At 40.8% G+C, this 20,119-nt stretch overlaps 1 protein-coding gene and 1 long non-coding RNA gene across 6 annotated transcripts in view; one reads left to right on the top strand and one right to left on the bottom strand.

Annotated features, from left to right (window-relative positions):
• chd9 (chromodomain helicase DNA binding protein 9) overlaps nucleotides 1-20,119 on the bottom strand; it is a 78,079-nt gene that overhangs the window by 38,075 nt on the left and 19,885 nt on the right. For 4 of the 5 annotated variants that reach the window (XM_041970089.1, XM_041970172.1, XM_041970258.1 and 1 more), the window contains exon 3: nucleotides 2,263-2,672. In XM_041970089.1, coding sequence (XP_041826023.1) covers nucleotides 2,263-2,672 — 410 coding nt within the window. Of the gene's footprint in view, nucleotides 1-2,262; nucleotides 2,673-4,321; nucleotides 4,673-20,119 lie in introns of those variants that run through there. The other variant, XM_041970414.1, reaches the window with a different exon arrangement.
• On the top strand, nucleotides 4,681-7,184 carry LOC121631881. Its single transcript, XR_006008834.1, has 2 exons — nucleotides 4,681-5,035; nucleotides 6,666-7,184. It is a non-coding gene; the product is annotated as an uncharacterized LOC121631881 (long non-coding RNA).

Here is a 20,119-nt window from a genome sequence, read left to right as displayed (position 1 = left end):
TAAAGGGTAAAGACAAACTCTGTTTCTTTTAGCTCATTTCCTCAACCTAACATGATCATTAAGAGCCAAATATATATTTGTTATCTAGTCCTTATGGCTAATATTTAATACCTCTTATTTGAAAAAAGGATTTTCCTAATTGATTGTTTTTCATTTTCTCATATCAACAAATGTTCAAACTCTATTGGCAATTAAAAGTAACTGGGAGGAACAGAGAAAAAGCTACAAATGTGAACAGCAACTACAACTGTGCACTAAAGGTGTCTGAGTCACATATGCCGTTCTGGTTTTATGTAAACATGAAGCACATTTGATATAATTATAATAGCTGTGAGACTCAGCCAATAACTTGCAACATATAATGGCCTTTTGTGTGTAAACCGGTTCAGACAGAATATTAGTTGACGAGTTGTGAAATAGCTCTAAAAACTAAAAAAACTATTGTTTCACTAAATACAGGCCCAATTTAAATTTAGATCATTTTAAGACTTGAATGTTTACAAATATGCCTACACTTATAGTCACACATGGGTCCTTCAGTTGTTCCTGTATAACTGAAAGCTTGTAGCTATGATGAAAAAACTAAACTCAAACTGGTTTAAAAATATATATACAAATCTGGAAAACAAATTTGAGGTTTAGTGACTGAAAAAGGTTTTTTAAGCCTGTCAGATACAGACATTATCTGACTAGATTCCTGTAGATATAATGAAGTATAAAAGAAAGTTGAGTCATTAGAAGGATTCATATACAGGCTCTGCTGCCCGAGTCTTGATCTGGTGTTTTCTTCACATGTAGGCCAGTTATGGTTACTTGAATTACACAGTTCATTACCTTGTTACAAGGACTGCTATCTGTGACACATTTAAATGACACACTGCAGATAGATTGTCAGCTGCCCTTCAAGACTAACAAGTCTTAGATTGCATTTGATTAAATGCTGATGGTTTTATCAGCTGCTTCTCAATGGATGCTACATGATCAGGAGGGAACAGATCTGTAAATCTTCCTGTTTTTAAATTTGGTCTCCCACAGATGAATATAATACTCCAGCAGCATTAAAATAATAATCAAAACTGAGCTTGTGTTGAGACTATCAGCGGCCTTTCAATTAATCCAACAACCGAGACATTGGGGTTGCTCTGAGCTCCACCATGCAAGTAACTCCAACAACAGTGGACTGTATCACCACGAAACCTCCATCATCTCACTAATTCAGATTTCCAATTATCACACACACATTAACACATAACAAGCAAATCCATTATACCCTACAGCCTTTCTCTCTTTGAGAGGCTCATCTTATTCTTAATCAGCAGAGCTACCAGCCAGATTTTTGACCACTGTCAGTCTCCCACACTAGGTCCAAAAAGTGCAGGACTGTTCTGTGCTGGTTTAATGCCTTTTTCACCCCTAGCTGTTCAATCATACATTACCATATTTGATCATTACGCTCCTCCTTTGTCTCCATGCCTCTGCATTCACATCTGCACCAGCTGATATTTTTAATAGCTTACACTGGGTGTGGCTTATAGCTCCACACTTGCTTATAGCAGTTAAAAAGAGGGGGATGGGAGCCAGATTACGGTATCTATACATCAGCACTACTCGCCTAAACGTACTAGGCAGCACAGTCTCATGTAAATGCAGTCTTTGTTTACTCTTCCCATGTCTATGCTGATGACTGAGCTTAGTTTATTGTTACGACGTGCAGTAAATATTGAACTTTGAGCCTCGATCTTCAGAAGCACATAAGAACATGTGTGGCAGTGAATTTTTAGAAACAAAATCAAATGGTACAAAAGCAGGCTTAATAAGTCAAATACACTCCTGCTAACCCACCAAACATGCAGTTGTGCAGCATTTTAAAGAGATTTGCAGCCACTGTGCATTTGCATGATATGAAACATCTTTATGGGCTGGATATCATGTCCATAACTGTACTTTGTGTCCAACTATGAGCTAAGATATCACAATGATCTTTACTTTAAGTTGTTACTGCTAAAAAAGAATAAGTATAAAAGCAGTGTAAGAGAAAATTAATCATTCAAACAATGATCTGCAGCCCTGTCTCTGAAGGGTAGTTGTATAATGACAGGGAGTCAACCAGAGCCATATGTCACATGCTGATTTGAGTTCATGCTACAGCGATTCAGGCATGCGCTGAATTAACAGAAATAAGATCAAAGCTCTACTTAGTGGATTATTTTTTTGACAAACTGCACTGCGGTGGTTTACAGAATAGCATTAAGCTCTACATACCCAATCTTGGACTTCTGCTTCGACTTGGAGGAGGGAATGATGCAGGCCTTCCTACAAGCCTTTTCTTTGAGTCGAGCCTTGCCGTTTCCCTTGTGCTCCCGGTCGCGGTGTGCCTTGTACTGAGCCGAAGAGCTGGGGAAGCTTTCTGGGCTCATAACTCGCGGGATGTTCTTCTCCCCTCGTTGCCGGGCCTTGGCAATAGCCTCTGATATTATCCTATTGGCCTTCTCCTGTTTTTCCTGCTGAGATGACTCCATCTGTTGATGTGTCCTCCGTGGCACCCTCTTCTCTGATGAGGAGCTAGATGAGGATGAAGATGAAGAGGAAGAGGAGGAGGACGATGAGCTGCTCTTCACTGGGGGGCTGTGGACCCGCACCTGGCAACCGGGACCATTGGCGTTCTTTCGAGGCTAAAAAAAAAATAAAAGATTTTAAAAAATTGTTGTACTGATTTAAAGATTCAAACACAAACCACAGAAATTGTTCGAAACACATTTTCTGTGTTTGATAAAACACAAAAAAATGACACAAATTTCTTCTAATAACTTCTAATAATTGATGAGAAATCAGATTTCTATATACCTTCCAAAGAAAAAACAGGTAACCAGCACTGAATGTATTATGAAAAATATACAAAACAATGAAAATATCACTCATTCATTCAGAGTGATGAGACCTTCTGAAGGCTGTGTCAGACAGCAGAGCTTGTTTCTGTTCCCACCTCTGATGCTGTGGGTGGTGGGTGGATCTGGTTCACTCAGCCCGTTACTCACTTAAAACTCTCAGAACCCTACCTGACTCCGCTAGTGGATTTTTGGTAGAGGAAAAAAACAAAAACACTTTTCCATTGTAGCAGGTTACAGTGTGCCCTGCAGACATAAATAATCCAGCCTGCCTGACACATGATAATATATGAATAATAAATGGTGTGACTGCGGTTATGCCCACACAGGCGCCTTGTTGTGGGCCTTGAGCTCAGCCAAAAGGGAACCCATAAATGGATGACCTAATCTAAAAATGTGTTGCGTATGCCTACACTACCCAGGCAGGGTTGGTTGCCTCTCTTTTTTCCCCTCTTTCTCCTACCCTGCTATATAAGTAAATACAATTAGCTTAAACCTCACTGACAAAGTGGGGGATGGAAGTGAATAACTACCGATTCATTTAGAAGGAAGTTGGGGGGTGGGGGGGTTAAAATAAAAGCACACACATACACACAAGAGCTGCATTATGATTTTCACGTGTGCAACACTGCTGAGGTTATTAGGAAGAAATTTACTGGATCGTGCTGGAATGTTCTCATTCAAGTTAATGGTGTAAAAAAAGAGAGGAGGAGTTAAAAGTAATGAATAAAAGCAGAAAAACATGAGTACACATGACGGAGCAGGAGTCAAAAAAAAAAAAAAAAAAAATCAAAACAGGCTTCTATCAGCAAGAAGGACAGGAAGAGGGAGAGAGAAAAGATAAAATGCACCAAAACGGAGAGCGCTGCAGCTGTGTAATACATCTATAAATAACTGAAATTACAGCCTGCCAGCACTGCAGTGATTTCAATCTCTCTAGCAGCACACAGGCCCGGGAAAACGGCGGGGACCATTACAGCCGATGAAAAGGTAGAGTAAGCTCCATTTGGGCTGGACACCTCTCTCATATTCCTACTCCCCCCCTCCCGCCTGTTTCCACATGTAGTGAGCTCTGTGGTGACTGATGTGCTCAACTCATGGAGGGCAAACACATACACACACCACATACACTGTACACAAAGTACAGAGCAGGACAGTTTTAAGCGTAATTCAAAAAGGAGATTGAAAAAGTGATGTATGACATGAAAAGAAAGTGAGGGCGCAGGTATAAAATAAATCTAGTATGCCTTGATAAGGTCTCACACAGCACAGCAAATGAGTATGAAGGGGAGGAAAAAAAAGGAATCAGCAATGAGTTCAAGATGGCGGCAGTGCAGCATGAGCCAGTAGCAAAGGAGGTTGTTCAGTTCCTGCCGGGCCCCTCCTCCTCCCCCTCGTCCCTCCCTCCCTCCCACCTCTCAGAGCAGCTCACTTACCCTTCCTCTTGGCCTCTTCACTGTAGACATGTTTTTTTTTTTCTTTTTTTTCCCTCCTTCCGCTTTCCTCCCCCTCTCCAACCGGCTAACAAAAGCCTTGCCCTTTCGCCGTTTTTTTTTTTTTCCTCTCCCTGTTGCTCACAAACGCTCTCTCTTTCAAACACTCTTCTCTTTCCCTAGAGTCGATTTCTCTCACTCTTCCTTGAGTCTTGGTGTCCCCCCCCTCCCCTCCCTCTCTCTCTCCTCGATTGCCTCCCCTCCTCCTTCCCGGTCAGCTCTTCTCCTCAGGCGAGAACACGGGTGCTGGAACTGTTTCGTCTCCTCCTCCCCCAGCGGGCAGGGCTCAAGAGGAGCGCATGGGAGCTCGCGCTCTCTCTTTCTCTCTTCCCCACCTCGTTTGTCTCTTCACAGGGTGATGAGGGAGCAGCGCTGTTGGCGGTAGAGGAGGTGCGTGGCAGTCCAGGAAGCTGTCATTCCGCTGCTGTGTGCCGCTTCGCTTGTCGTCCGGCTTCAACCTCACTCTCTCTCTGTGCGTGTGTCAGAGTTGCCTTACCCTAACTCCTCGCTCTCCTCCCCCCTCATTGATTCCTCTTTCCGCCTGCCTCTCGTGTTCGCTCTCAGTCCTCTTTTAATTTCTTCTCCTTTCCTGCTCTTTCTGATTCTGCCGTCCCTCTTTTTGTGCCTTCCCTCGTCTTCTTCACCCGCCAGGATAAGGTAGGTTACTCCTCTTGTTACCCAGTAAAAAAGGCTTTGTGTTGTCCTTCTCGCTTGTTTGGTGGATTGTTTTTTTCCTCCTTTATCCCTCCTCCACTTATCTCTTTCCTGGTCCTCCCTCGTTGCCCTCTGCTCTGCCTGGCCGGGGCGTGTGTGGCGAGCTCGAGACTCTGGCAGTGCGGAGCGGTGGAAAATGAAAGCACAAAGCAGCAAAATGCATCAGCATGAATATTAGAGATGTCGTTAAAACCCAGACTCGTTTTTCTCTCGCTCTCTCGCTCACCCACTCTCTCTCTCTTTGTAAGGAAGTAGGCCAGCAGATGGTGCTAGCAGTTATTACATTAACTTTCACAACTTAACCCCCAAAGTACTGGATTTCTCCCACGCCACAGATTGTCAGAATCATAGCTTTTTGCGCCTTCCTGTTAGTGACTGCCTGCAATGTCCTGATTTATCCACAAAAGAATTATTTGTGTACAGATATACATAAGTTCACAAATCCTAAAAACACACTGACACACAAACAGAATAAAAAACAACAACAACAACAACAACAACAAAAAAAGCAGAATATGCCAAGACTCTGAAGCCACTGTCTACACTGATTAACTCAAGCCCTTTTATCAGGTCAAGGTTTGATTGCCTTGACATGAGTCTGAGGGAGGAAAAAAAAATCCAAGAGTGAAAGCTGGTATGTGTCCAAGACATGCAGCTCTTGCTGTGAGCCAGAGAAAAACTTGGAGCAGGAGAAGGCTTTTCAGGGAACTCCTGACACCACGATGTGGAGGCCATGTGCACTGGCTGGCACATGTCATAGGGAATAATTCTGACACACACAGCTGGCCTGAAGCCAGGTACAGTGCTCAGCACTACTGGGTCAGGCCTGAGTTACTGACAGATAACCCCAACAGACGCACACACAGAGTTTCTATTAACCATGCAAAATCAGCTAAAAGTCACCTTTCTCACCCAAACACCCTGAACACAGATATTTGTCAGCAGTCTAGCTCAGCCCATAAAAGGGTTTAGTTTTGACATCATGTCCCAAAAGTGCCACCCTGTTGACAGATCTCATACACTTCCAAAAACTAATATGCAAAATTATTGCACTTTTTAATAGATGTTCACAATTTTACAAGCACCTCATAATTATCTCCTAACTAGTTTGGTCTGACTACATTACAACATCACCTACAGTTTTGACAGCTAATCATTGTCCCCCACTGTATGGGGAATCCTACACAATAGGGTTGAATAATTTTACAAGCAACCAGTCTGAAACCCGCTATAGACTATGCATACTCCATATAATCATCTTTTGTAGTCTACACCAACATGGTTTAAATCCAAGGCCCAGTCTCAATGCAGCACTTGTGAGTTTATTCAAATATGGTGTGAAATTTGTGGGTGAGTATGTGCGATTTACAAAACAATATGGCTTTACATTGCCACTTGTGAAGGTACCTCAAATAAACTAATGTGCCAGTGGCAACTAGAATGGTGTATGGACTGCCTTATTCAAAACCCCTTTGCCAGTATTCAGGTGGGGTATGAAAACGCTACTGGAGCCCCACTCAGTAACCTCTCTATGCTTTGTGTTTTACATCTTGCCACTTTATGTCTCCTACAGAGCTAGAGATGGCTGCCTGGTGTGCAAAGCAATGGCTGTTCTTTCCAAGAGTGAGCAGCAGTTGCAGCAGCAGGCATCGGATCAACCTGCCAAGCCAGGCCTTGGAGTTTGGACTTTGAAGCAGACTGCATGCTTGCTGGGAGCAGAGTGGCAGACTGCTCTTCCAGTAAAACGTCCTTTGTCAGATAATGCCCACCAGGGTACAGTACTGGGGGATGATTCGACAGCTCACACATGCACAGTGTGATGGGTTTGAAGCAATAAAAAGGCACCAGGTCCCCCAATAGTCCCTTTTAAAATGTCTCATCTGCCACAGGTGCAAGCAATTCATTGACACATGCTGGTTTCTCCCCCAAAAGCTAGAAAAACAAGCTACAGAAAGAAACCAATTGAGCAGAAGTCCTTAGATAGTTACCATATGCAGTGGTTACTGATTTTATAAAAAAAAAAAAAGAGAGAGAGAAAAAGAATACTAACATCCAAAATAAACACCATCTTTAACGGTCAAATGGCATGAAGCCACAGCTCCCTGGCAACTAGACAGTTAATATGTAAACAAGCCTGGCAGCTCTGTGTAAGGGGGAGTGGTTTCCTTTTAGGACAGTTGAGGGAGGGGAGAGGAAAGGGAGGGGAGGGGAGGGGAGCAGAGGAAGGGGAGGGGAGAGGAGAAACAGTGCAGTGAAAGGAAGCAGGCTGGGAAAAAAAAAAGAAAAAGAGTGAGTGCATATGCAGAGAGGTAGGGTGGCTGCAGAGGCACAGGTGTCCGTCTCTGAACGCTCCATTACTTCCTCATCAAACAGTCTGTGATAATGAGGCACTGCTCTCTCGTTTTTTTTCCCTGTACCACAGAGTGTCTCAACTAACTCACCATTAGGGAAATGAGTTGTGAGAATAAGCAATGCTTTGAATGAGGCAGTCAAGATGGCTAGCACCCGCCAATGCTGCTTCAGTGTTACCCAATTGCAATTTGATGTTACCCGGTCTTGATGAGAGCATGATCCATGGCAAACTAAATGGCACAGCGTCTGATCCCCTGTACACGTTTGGTCTGTTCACTGTAAATTTAAGCTTTAAAGTCCAACAATTCAATGTTAAAAAACAACTGAATTTAGATATTCCTGCTTGCAACAGTGAATTATGCTGATGTTTATGCTGTTTGAGCTGTAAATCTAAAGAGTTTTCAAGCATTTCTATGTGAAAAGAGGTTCAAAAGTCCTCAAATAGATAAAGATCATCCTCTAAAGAACTGATTTCTGGAGGTATGTCACACTTAAAGAGGAAATTTAAACAAAGCAAGACATTCAGATGTATTAAGTTTTTCTTTCTTTCTTTTTTTTTTTTACTTGAATTAATGATCTCAAAGGCATTTTTATGAAATGCAAACACACATTGTCATGTTTCTGTTAAACAAAAAAGCTGTTCTCTTCTACAACCCTGTTACAGATTACATAAAACAAGCCACATAAACAAACCCTTATCACTCATCACCACCAACCTTGATTTAACCCATGCCTTTTTTTTTCCACACTTGAGTTTCTCAGTTCTATTTACCAAGAACAGACTTGGCCTTTGGGGTTTCTCACAGAATTAAAGACACCACAGATGCCTCGTCAAACATCAGCAAATGTCATACCTACTGATGAGTAGATTGCACTGCTTAGGTGTTTTTGTGCAGGGGAAAAAAACTGCTAATTAGGCACATGGCTAGAGGCCACACTGGAGTGTGAGGCAGCAGCAGTGTTGATTAATCAAGGGAGACAATACATAGCAATGCTTCCACAAGCAATTAAATGCAATGCCATGCATTACTGACCCCCCCCCCCCCCCCCACATAAAAAAAAAACACCAAAAACACGATTTTGAAATAAGCCCGTCAAAAATAAGGCGCTAAATAATTTTATTGCGTTAACATTTTTAACGCATTTAACGTGTGCGTGGCATGGCAAGCCCAACACGTCTGTCATTTCTCTGTTATGACGGCAGGACATTGAGAAGGAAGATCGGCCAGCTGGGTCTGTGGATGGATTTGAGTATAAAAAGAGCACCGATGGAACAAGCCATGGGCGTCACACCTGTGGAGGATGACGGTGTTTTAACACCCACATATTTTCCTGGTAAGAGGGTTCAACACCTGCATTTTTCCCACGTGTTTTAAAAGACTTTTACTGAAGTTTTTCATAAACGTGGCCAATCTGTGGTCCTTTCTGCGTCTGCGGCTCCTCCCCTCACTGTCCTGTATTCAGTGACCGGCTGTCCGTAATCAGCTGATCGGTTTTTCTGTCGCTAGTACCGTCTCTCTTGTTGAGTTTATTGTTCAGCAGATAAGGGGAAACTAGCGGTTCATGGGTTACACAGACACATATTTACCCCGATTTATTGTTTTTGGCAGGTCCCTTCTTAAAAAAAAGTAGTTGACACAGGTGGTAGAAAGGATTTATACTTCATCTATGTACATGCAAAAGTATTAATGGGGGGTTAGGCAGGGGCACTGACCAGGAGAAGGCTGGCACAAATGACATTTTTTTTAAGGTTTAGATTTTATAAAATATAAAAAAAAATAAAATAAAAGCTGATCATTACAATCATTACAACTAAAGTGGTCATCTAATGTAATAAAAAAGAACAGACAATGATGTATATTTTATCAGCAGGTGTTTTACTTTGGGTGATGCTGCTGTAGGACTTATCACTGCTGCACATTGACTTACACTTGAGTGATAAAAAGAAAAATGTGTTTTTTATCAACAGTTTTATCAAAGTTTCTTAATAAATATTGATTGTTTAACTTCAGTAATTACATCTGATGGTTTTATGACAGATATCAGCATGGAAATTGGTTGGTGAGGTGGAAAGAGATTAGTTCTTAGTTCTCTCTTAAAGAACTTACTTTAAAGAATTAAGATTAAGCTGAATAATTTCAAATGCTTCTTGTAGCTTTAAAATTGTCTCAGCAGATGACTGAACCACAGATTGCTAACTGGTCTGTGGGAAACACTGTGATCTTTTATTTAGGGTCAAGAGCTGCTAGGCTGAACATGCTAGCTAGGGAGGCCAATGGAAGTATAAACGAGCATTACTACTGCAGTCTGGCTTTGTGCACTGTGACAGGATGGTAACAAGCTCACGAGACAAACAGTGCACAGTAAATGTCAGGTCCGGGGAGGTTGAGGAGGGTGAAGATCGGACCTCATCCACTTTCTCAGTAACGCTTTCCAGCTGTTCATGAAAGTCTTAGTGTTTCTGAACAGTGTTTTAGCAGCTATAACAACTCCTCTTAATGACTAACTCACCATAAGATAGAAAACGTATTTCTGGTTTTCTGTTGTCTGGTTGATGTTTAGGTCATATAATATAATAATGCTTTACAAACTATTTGATGCTCACTTACACAACTTTAAATAGTAACTGAGGTATATATTTTTAAATGTGTCTGTATATATTGTTTTTTTTTTTGTTTGTTTGTTTGTGGAAATTTGGCCTGTCCTTTACTTGTTATCATTGATGGCGACTATATTTGGGTTAGTTAATTTGTAAAAATTCTTTACACCTATTGCATTGTGTGTGATGACTCAATAAACCAAATAATTACCAACTACTGGTGTGTAAAAGACAAACGCCTGTTTCCTTCTTTCTTTCAACGCAAACACTTTCACTGTCTTCCACATTCAGCAAGCTTTAAACTAGGTTTAATTCTGAGCCAATCACAATTATTGCACAGAATAAAGCTAACTAACTGGTTCAGCTTAGGCAAGGATGCTCTTTACCCATAAAACCCTGCTGCACCACCAAGCAACCCTGATCCATCAGGCTTTCAGAAAGCTAGCCTATAAGCTTGCTATTATGCAAAAGCCTTATAAAGGATAACTGACTTGTTCCTTTTTAAAATTAAGTTCAACACACACATATATCTCTGTTGGCAATAAAAAGAGGAGCTTGTAAGTTCAGAGAGATCCATGTGATGTGGTCCAGGTATGGCATCCTTGTTCCACTCTTCTGGAAAGGAGAGAAGTGAACACTAGGGGGTGACTGTGAGAAGGCAGTGCAGAAAATGCAGGGTAAAGAGAAGTTATGTCTCCCATCACATTCACATGTCTGAGTCCCCAGAAAAAAGTAGGATGTTTTTATCAATAAAATTATATGCAAGTCTTTCCTAAAAGGAATAAGGGCGTGAAAATAGCTCACAATAACATGACAGTTTCCCAAATGTGATAACTTGTTTTCAGTCTCTAAAGAAATAGCAAAAATAGGTAGAACCTACACATCCTGTCTGTTATCATCCTGTCTGAAATAATGCAGCCCAAAGAGGACGTTAAAACATATCAGCAGTGTAAACGGCAGCCTCTAAAACCTCGTTCTAGTCCAGTGATGGATTTGAATCTCATTTTATCGAGGAGCTCATATTGAACAAAGACCACACACAGGCAGACACAAAACACTATATAGAGAATAGCCAAGGCCTGGCTCAGTGTCAATCAGGCTCAGCAACTGAGAAGAGCAGGCAATGATTCTAACTAGGGCATCTGCCCTTCTTGCATCTTCAAGTGTCAGCTCAGAGGGCAGCCGCTCAGCAAGATTTAAGATGATATTTTAAGGGCTAGCAGTGTGTGCATGCACTAGTGAGCATAACTCACTGCGAAAGCAAGACGCCATCCAACCACACAGGAACACCTCTTACAATTAAGAGTCAAATACTAGAATTTAAGTAACAGCAATGATAAAGTGGATCATTTCCTTTAAAAAAAACCAGTAAATCAAAACGTAAACACACGTTTCTCGTATGTTCTCTGCTTAACAAAAACCTCAGTGGTGGTGTGTCAGATTCTCACACAGTAATGCTGCAAAGACCTTCAGAAAAACGGATCCTGAAAGGAAATTTGATGTTTAATAAAAACACAGAATCTATTTCTAATTAAGCATTGCTTCTGATGCAGACACAAACTCTGTACTCATCAACGGCTTTGCAGAAAACACCAGTGGTCAGATGAACAAACAGATTATAAAACCAAACAGTTTAGTGATGTGATTAGATTCATCTGATTTGAGGGTAGAACCAAAGGCAGCTGCATTAATAACATAAAAAGAAAGAAATGTCTTACTTCCTGAATATTTTTTTTATTTAATAATTAAAACATCCATGTGTTAGAAGACATGGTCATCACAAGGAGGATAATTTGATCATCTCAATGAAAGACCTTACTATCTTGTTACCAAAAAATCTCCAAATAAATCTCCTTCCTGGATAACATGGAGTCAAGATAAAGATGAGCAGCTTCGATTCTCCTTCCCCAGAGGGCAGCTTTTGCATGTTGAACAGCCTATGGGTTTTATGTACTCTGCATGTTGCCTGCAAAGCCAAACAAGGAAATGTGTTCTTCAAGGCTTTTTTTTTATTATTATTATTTTTAAATAGTGGTTCTTCAGAGTAATGATGTGCTGCTCCCTGAATCAGAGATGGCACAGCAGGTCAGACACTAGGCAGTCAAGTGAAGCTGAGCTCTGCAAAACAAGCAAGCCAGATGATGCCATTCATTAATGGAAACATTGGTGCAAACTGAAGAGTGGAGCTGAGAGGAGGTCCCTTAGGATGCACAAGAGAGCCAGACAGAGACTGAGGCAGAAGGATGGAAAGAGGGGAGGGAAGATGAGGTGGAAGGGAAATCAGTGTGGGGCTTACTGCCAGACCTTCACAACTCCTTCATTATTGAAGAAGTGCAAGGGGAGAACAGGGCCAATGCCTGCATGTAGAAGAACACACAGAGGCAATAATGTATATCTCTGCACAAGCAAGACAAGTGCAACTTCACTGCTTAGTCAACCTGCAGCCTTTAGGATTTGATGAAGCAAGATTTTTTTTCTCTTAGTTTTGATTTCCACCTACTTGTCTGCATAACAGCTGTCCAGCAAATTTCTGTTAAAAATGGAGGTTGTCACCCAGCATATCTCATTTCTCTTTTAAAATAAAGACAATACATGTCCTTAAAAGTGATTTATGTGCCAAGAATACCGTGATGTTTATTTGATATCTGAAAAAAAGAGTGAAGTTTGATTTTGGGGATGCTTACAGCTCTGCATGTTCAATCCAAGTGCAAGCAAACCATCATAAAAAAGCAGGAAATCCAGAAGTGTTGAGCTGTAAAACTAAATCAGAATGTTCCCAGACAAAACATGAAAATAAAAAAGTTCCATTAACTGACAATTCACACTGCAATATAAAACACAAATCTGGTTATAATTTATTAAATGTTGGTAATGAAATAGCTTTAAACTTTTGTAAAGGCTATTTTTATCTCTAGTCTTTAGGCTGATCTGTTTGTGTTGCTGACTTAATAATTTTTTTTTAAGAGAGGAGTTTCTAAAATTTAGCATTAACTAAAACACTACTAATATTATAGTAAAACCTTCAACAGTGCCTTCAAATGTTTACCTGATTTGGTGCATACATATATAATATATATATCGCATGTTGAGAAGAACCACTGAATTTATATCAGGTGTGATGGAGCAGGTAGACACCTAAAAACCTGTTGGATTGCAGCCCTTGAGGACTGGAGCGCAGGTCTGAGCGGAAACAGCTTTAAGAAACTGCCTGTTTATCTGTGAATGTCCCATTTTTGCTACAAGCTTCGCAATAAAATGCCACAGCTCTTCTGGTTACAAGTCCCGTGTCTGCTTTACCCTGCTTTGTAAAGTGAACTGAGTTATCTACAAAGCTAGGTGCAGCCTCAGCCCGGGAGGAATAACCTCTCCTCCTGACCTCGGTTTGGAGGCAGAAGCAGGAAAGTTTAACAGCTGTTTCTGGTGGTGATTTCACTGATAGTGGAAGCAACAGTGCACAGCAGCACAGTCACTAAACCATCAAACAAATGTGGCACTTCAGGAGCAAAAAGACCAGGTGGAAAAATGACTAAAAATAACTGCTTTTGTTGTAGTAGACATTCATGTGAGCATGGTGTTTAATTTACCTGGCGTAAAGCAGGCCCCCCACAGAGCGAGAGGCCACAGCCTGCCCAGGTTCGATCCCAGTGTCTCCCTAACCCACTTCCTCATCTACCTCCTGTACAAGGCCAGCAGAGCCCGCAGAATGTTACAAAACAAAACAAGAATGACGTGTGGAGCGCATTACGCAAACAGCATTTCACACACATCTTACACTTTGCCTATGGGAATATTTTTTTCATTGCATTTTGATGGCGTCACGTTTGGCAGAGTAATCAATTTTATTTGGCCGATCTTGTCAACTTCAAAAATCACTTACAATGCCCACCCCTAAGGCCACATTCACACTGCAGGTCTTCATGCACAAATCCGATTTTTTTAATGAAATCCAATTTTTTTTGTGTGGTCGTTCACATTATCATTCTAACGTGGCCTTCACCACGCTGAAACGTGAACGGTATGTTGCCATGAAGTTACACACATGCGGAGATGATAACACGTTACGGAGTGCATCGTATTTATGTTATAATGGATGCTTCACGTGTCTGTTTATCAATTTGGAAGTACTTGCCCACTCTGAACTGATAAAATTAGACCCAATTGATGAATGAAAGAAGGAGGCTGAGAAAAAGGAGAGTACAAATGTTAACAATGGCCTTTTGTGGAGCAGTGGCTCTTACTTCTGTACAGAGGCATGTACAGACAATGCAGCCGAGTTTGTCTGCACAGAGTCCTGCATGGGTCCATTTTTACTAACCCGCACCCGCCTGAACCCGTTAGGATGGTTTTCAAACACGACACGTGGATATCCCCCGATGTAGGATATAAAACAGGACTCGACCCGCACATTAACACATTGTAAATACAGCCCCGTCACTCCCTTCATTGGATTACTTTTCTTAATTCAATCATATATTAAAGTGATGGTGTTTTGTATATATGTTTTGTTGTCATTTTCATTTACAAAAAAAAAAAAGACAACACAGTAAATATTGTGAACAATCGAAAGTGAGCTGCACTGTGAACGTAGTCTAATAAAAGCCTAAGTAACACAGTTTAGAATAGTCTACTAGTATGACAAGAATCCACTGAGCTTTAAGAGAGCACATCAGGTACAATAAGGGGGAAAAAACTCAAGAGTGTGAGGATTTATGGTTTGAAAAGTTGGCTCAAAACGCTCCATGTCCAAAGTCCATGTATAAAAAAAAAAGGAAGATCAGGGAATGTAGTAAACCTTAAATATACAGAACACAGGAGAACTTCTTTTCCTGGAAAACAACCTAAGATGTAATTAGCTTATCATAATGACAATATAGTACAGGGATGAAAAAGATGACAGGTAGATCTGTGTTTTAAACTTACAACCAAATGTCACAAATATTTCAGGTTTGGACAAATGTTTGGACAACATAATGTATTTTAATAAACTTTAACAGTCAGTGTTTTTTTTTTGGTAGTGACTCTCCTTTCTGAAGATATTTTTTAGAAAATATAAATTACAAACCAATGTTTTATTTAAAAAAAGAAAATGAAAATCTTTGTAGATATGTTAGTTTTTCTGAAATAATCTCTATGGCATGCTTCTTAACACTCCTAGTAGTGTAAGTCAAATGATCTTTCACAGATAACTGACCCACATGGGAAGTGACACAAGTCACTGAAATAATGTACATCAAGACAAGTCACAACACAAAACTGAACTGAACTGCTAGCATAGAGAACAGGCCCTGATATGCCTGTAATTCATTATCCATGTTGAATTAACCACTGGCAATCCCAGACTATGTCTTTGTTTTCCTCTGGAATAGAGTCATGTGACAGAGGCGAGCTGAATCAGAGATGGATGTGCAGCAACTGACTAATCACGATAAGACCGTACATGACAGCGTCATCATTTCCGACAGTCTCTGATTCTGCAGACACTTGAGGTTCTGAAAACTCAAGAGTACTGTGCACCCCACAAGCATACTACTGCTAATAGTATGCCCCTTACGACAAAAAATATTTGTGTTGGTGTGAGGGTAACTTTGTCCCTTCATGTTGGAATTTTAAAATTTAGCCATATAAAATCAGGTACTGCTGTTTAGCCAGCTGTTGCTGGAATGAAGTTTGATCACTTTTCTTGTTTAATCCTGACTGTATCAACACCACACACAGGGAGGATGCCCCGGTTCTGCTGTGTGGGACGGAACAATTAAATGTTTTTAAATCAAAATCACAATTTAAGTTGTTTGCTCAGAAAATTGCAAAGTTACATCTTCAAACCTCATCACAGGCTAATTTTTCATAAATAAAACACTGAGACAAAACACAGAGGACAGAAAACAGTCCAGATCTCAGATAACATGGTAATACAATGACGGTAGATTCTTGCTCAGCTGGGTCTCTCTGATAGACACTAAGTTCTCAGCATAAGTGTTTCCTTCTTCACCTCCCTGGGAGATTTTTAAAAACCAGGATTTCTGTCAGATTTTCAGGTGGTTGAAGCCACATATTGTCTGACATGCATGCTCTGCTGGAGTGTGCGCACCTGCATGCGCACGCATGTGTCTCTGTGTGGCGTCACAGTGAAACTGCTGTGCGCAGTACAGAGATCATCTAGAGAGAAATGATGCACTGTGGTGTAAATAAGATAATTAACATCAGACTGTTTAGTTTTTTCTACAAGGACAAAGTAGAAACCTGTTCTAGAGGAAATTAAACCTTCAGGCTTCAGTGTTTTGGCCACAGGTTGCATCTTATAGTTTGTAAGTAAAGCAGTTCATACCTAAACTGTGTGTCCTTGTTAGAATATAGAGCAGTTCATATTTTGATGTCATGTGATAATCCTCCATCTCATATAGAAAATATATTTCTGCATGAACGTTGAACATAAGCTGAAATTTGGACAGAACATTCATGCCTATTTGTTTAAAGCATCTCCACCTTTAAACCTTATAATGCTTAAATTTATTCACATTCTAAACATAAGATTGTTAAAGTGGTCAGAAAATAACAAGTCAGTTGTTGACAGAAAACATCGTTTTTCTGTCCTACATTTTTGATTGACCTTGCCCTAAATGTTTTTTAGTCGAGTCACACATATTTCTACCCCTCAAAAGTGTTTTTCTAAAACCAACAAAGCAGATGAGCGCGTCGGACATGGGAACAAGCAGTATGGTGCTGCACATTACAAGGCGCCAAGAGCAAATAGATGTTTTTATAAATCAAGTTTATATATAAAGTAAATGCAGCATGTTTTGTAGTCTTTTATAGTCTTATCTACATAAACTAGTTCCAAATGAAAACTCAAACTTCTGTTTTTCACACTATGCAGTTCTGGATGCTTTACAGGCAGGATGTGTTGATATGCATTAATATTTTAGAGTTTCCCAACAAGCATAGATTAACCTTAGACTCTTATCTGTAGTTAAAAAATGAGTAAAGATAACTTAAAAAAATCTATAGGTTGTTAATGCTCATACTACTACAATAATGTTTACATGGGAGAGATGATGTGCGACTTCATTCACACTAAGAAAAATATTAAATTAGAGAGCAAAGCCATGATTTCATAATAATCTCCAAAAAGTTGTTGGGCAAAATATAATAATTATAAAAACATAAAAAGAAAATAACTACTTTGGATGTAGTTAAGTCAATTTAAACAATTTACCGCAATGCTTTCAATAATGGAGACACATACTTCAACCGCCTTGGAAAATAAAGATTTTATTCAAAACCACTGTGTTGGTATTGATGCATTACACGGTAAGTAATGACAGCTGAATAAGTAAACATATCTGTATTTGTTAAAGAACTTAACCTTTTAAATTGACCTTACAATAAAAACAACGTAATGCCGTTTACAGTAAAGCTTCCACATGCAACAGATGTAGCCATGGCAACAAGCTAATGACTACAAACTGACACAAACCTGTTTGCTGAAGTTACAAATCAGTAACCAATAAGCTGTTCAGCTGCTTTTGTGGTCAATGTACTGCACATTTACTTCAGTCAAAGTCAAACTCTGGTGCAGAAAACCATGATCTGGAACAGAGAGACAGATGCACTCCACCAAGTTCAACCTGACACACTTCCACCAACTTAAACCAGGTTCTCTTGGTATTTCCAGGTTTGATCAAAGACTTTTCTCAGACAATCCTTCGCTTTCATAAAAACTCTTCACCCACTTTGTCAGGTGTAAACACAAGGACAAAGGAGTCATTACACATTCATATCATTTCAAAGTTTGCTAGTTGCACGCCACGCTGAGCTCATTTACAAGTGGTTTTGCAGTCTTCTTCAAGCTGAGTTTCTCCAACTCAGAGGCGCTGGGGTATATGAACTTCCCTCTCTGCCAGTGAAAGGTTAACACGAGTTTAAGGAGGTTGCCTCACGTCACAAGCAAAGTCTTGCATTCCAGTCACATACACACACATCAACGCAAAAACCATCCACATTTGACCACAGGGCAAACAACCACCAACTCCTAACCTCCCCCCCAAAAAAATTCAAAGCTATTTAATCCTTTAGAGAAACCAGCAAAGAGAGCAGAAAGAAAGAAAAGCAGAAAAAAGAAGCATACTTTAAATTCAGACCTACTGTGCAGTTGAAGCTGGCAGCGTTCCCACATGCTCCTGACACACAGAGTCCAAGTACGACTCCCTCCTCCCTCTCTGCTCCCCCTCCTCCCACACCTTCTCCTCCTCCCTCTCCACTGAGCCCTCCCCTTCCGCCCACAGCAAAGACCTCCTGACTTCCTGTTTACCTCTGACCCTTAGCTGTCCCCCGCCCCCACCCTTATCTGGCTGGCCTCCAAAGGACAGGACGATCAGGCCGGATGAAACAGACAGAGCGCTTCTGAGAGCAAGAGACACACACACACACAAAGAGAGAGAGAGAGAGAGAGAGAGAGAGAGAGAGAGAGAGAGAGAGAGAGAGAGAGAGAGAGAGAGAGAGAGAGAGAGAGAGAGAGAGAGAGAGAGATGCGTATGGATGTTGGGGGAGGTGATCAGAGAAAAACGTGTGAATAAGAAAGCCTATCACCATGTGGTTAGAGAAGCAGCAGGTTTCTCAGGGCTGCAACTGTGCAAGATGTTCTTGCATTTGTGTTGGTGTATGTGTGTGCTGCATGATAGTGGTGGGGGGATGTTTGGTGTCAGGTTTCTGGACTGATTATGGTATTGCCTGGCTAATCTGGTCTGCTGGTGGGCTAGGACTTACATAATGCTTGGTTCAGGAAGCACTATGTCACACAAATTCCCACCCTTCTTCTCAGCCTGCACACATAGCTTAAGTTGTTTACTGGTGACACAACTCATAGGCCAAGGTTGGGTAGCGACAGGAAAGCAGCCAGTCGGATAATAAATCTAAACCAGTGATGCAGACAGGCAAAGGAGGCGAGGAGGCACCTGCTCAGTGTCACTGCCGGGGGGCCTCTAGTGGCTGCAGCAGCCCAGGCCATTATTATCTATCAGTGTCCATCGGGCTTCATGTCCATCTCTTTTCTATTCTATTCAGCACAACCTCTGACATACTTACATTTAAAGCCTTTGGTATGATGAAAAGTACACTGAAATACAACAGCAGGGGGAAAAAAAGACTACAGATTCATTCATTAATGCAACAAAGCTAGCAGGCCGCACATCCATGTGCAAACAATAGTGAATAGTGGGGGCATATTTACCGCAGCAGGACAAAAGGATTGAGCCTGATGTGACATCATGTGGGAAACACCTGACTCCACAAAAAAGTGAGCTGCTTCATGGCAAATGTTCAGAAATCGCTTTGCAGTATGAGACTGGTTCTGCCTTTGCATCAAACCATTGATTCACAAAGAGAAAACTTTTGGAAAACACTGAATGTGTATCAGTGGGAACAGATACAACTTTGTAAATCACATCTGAATTGGAAAAGGTTAAAATGATGTGACTCAGCAGCTGTTTCCCATCTGAGCTGGAAAACAATAACCTCACACGATCAACTGTTGTTTTACTGGATATATCAGAAAAATTAAAGTAACCCCTGAAGATGAGATCTCTCCATTTTTGCTGTGTGGATGTCCATTGCAAGTTTTGTGTGTTTGTTTGTTTTCCCTCTGAAGTTTCTTTACAGTAAGGACAACTGCTTCTTATGCTGAATTACAACTACAAGCAATGTAGCCAATCACAAGCAACCCCCCTCTGGTAAAACTAAGCAGCCTAATTTATTGGCTTCAACCCAGTCAATGGAAATTTATCTGATTCTCACTACTGTTATGCTGCGTACCTCAAAAAAAAAAAAAAAAAAAAAAAGGAATAATGTTTAGTTAGAAAACTGAAACAAGGCTAACGGCACAAACCACTAGGTTGATTTTTAAAAAAGCCTGAGTTTTCAAACTAGTTTTGAAAAGCACAGCCACAAACATACCAGTTCTTTAGCAGATCAACAGCACAGTTGTACATAAATTCCCTTACCCACCCATGTTTAACAAAGGAATCTAATGTCTGTCTGCACCAAAACCTGAAGTTAGAACTAATAACAAATTTTAAGGCATC

The sequence above is a fragment of the Melanotaenia boesemani genome, chromosome 1 (genome assembly GCF_017639745.1).
Source record: "Melanotaenia boesemani isolate fMelBoe1 chromosome 1, fMelBoe1.pri, whole genome shotgun sequence".
Classification (NCBI taxonomy): Eukaryota; Metazoa; Chordata; class Actinopteri; order Atheriniformes; family Melanotaeniidae; genus Melanotaenia; species Melanotaenia boesemani.
Note: the sequence above shows the minus strand (reverse complement) of the source record. Positions and strands in the feature narration are given on the sequence as shown.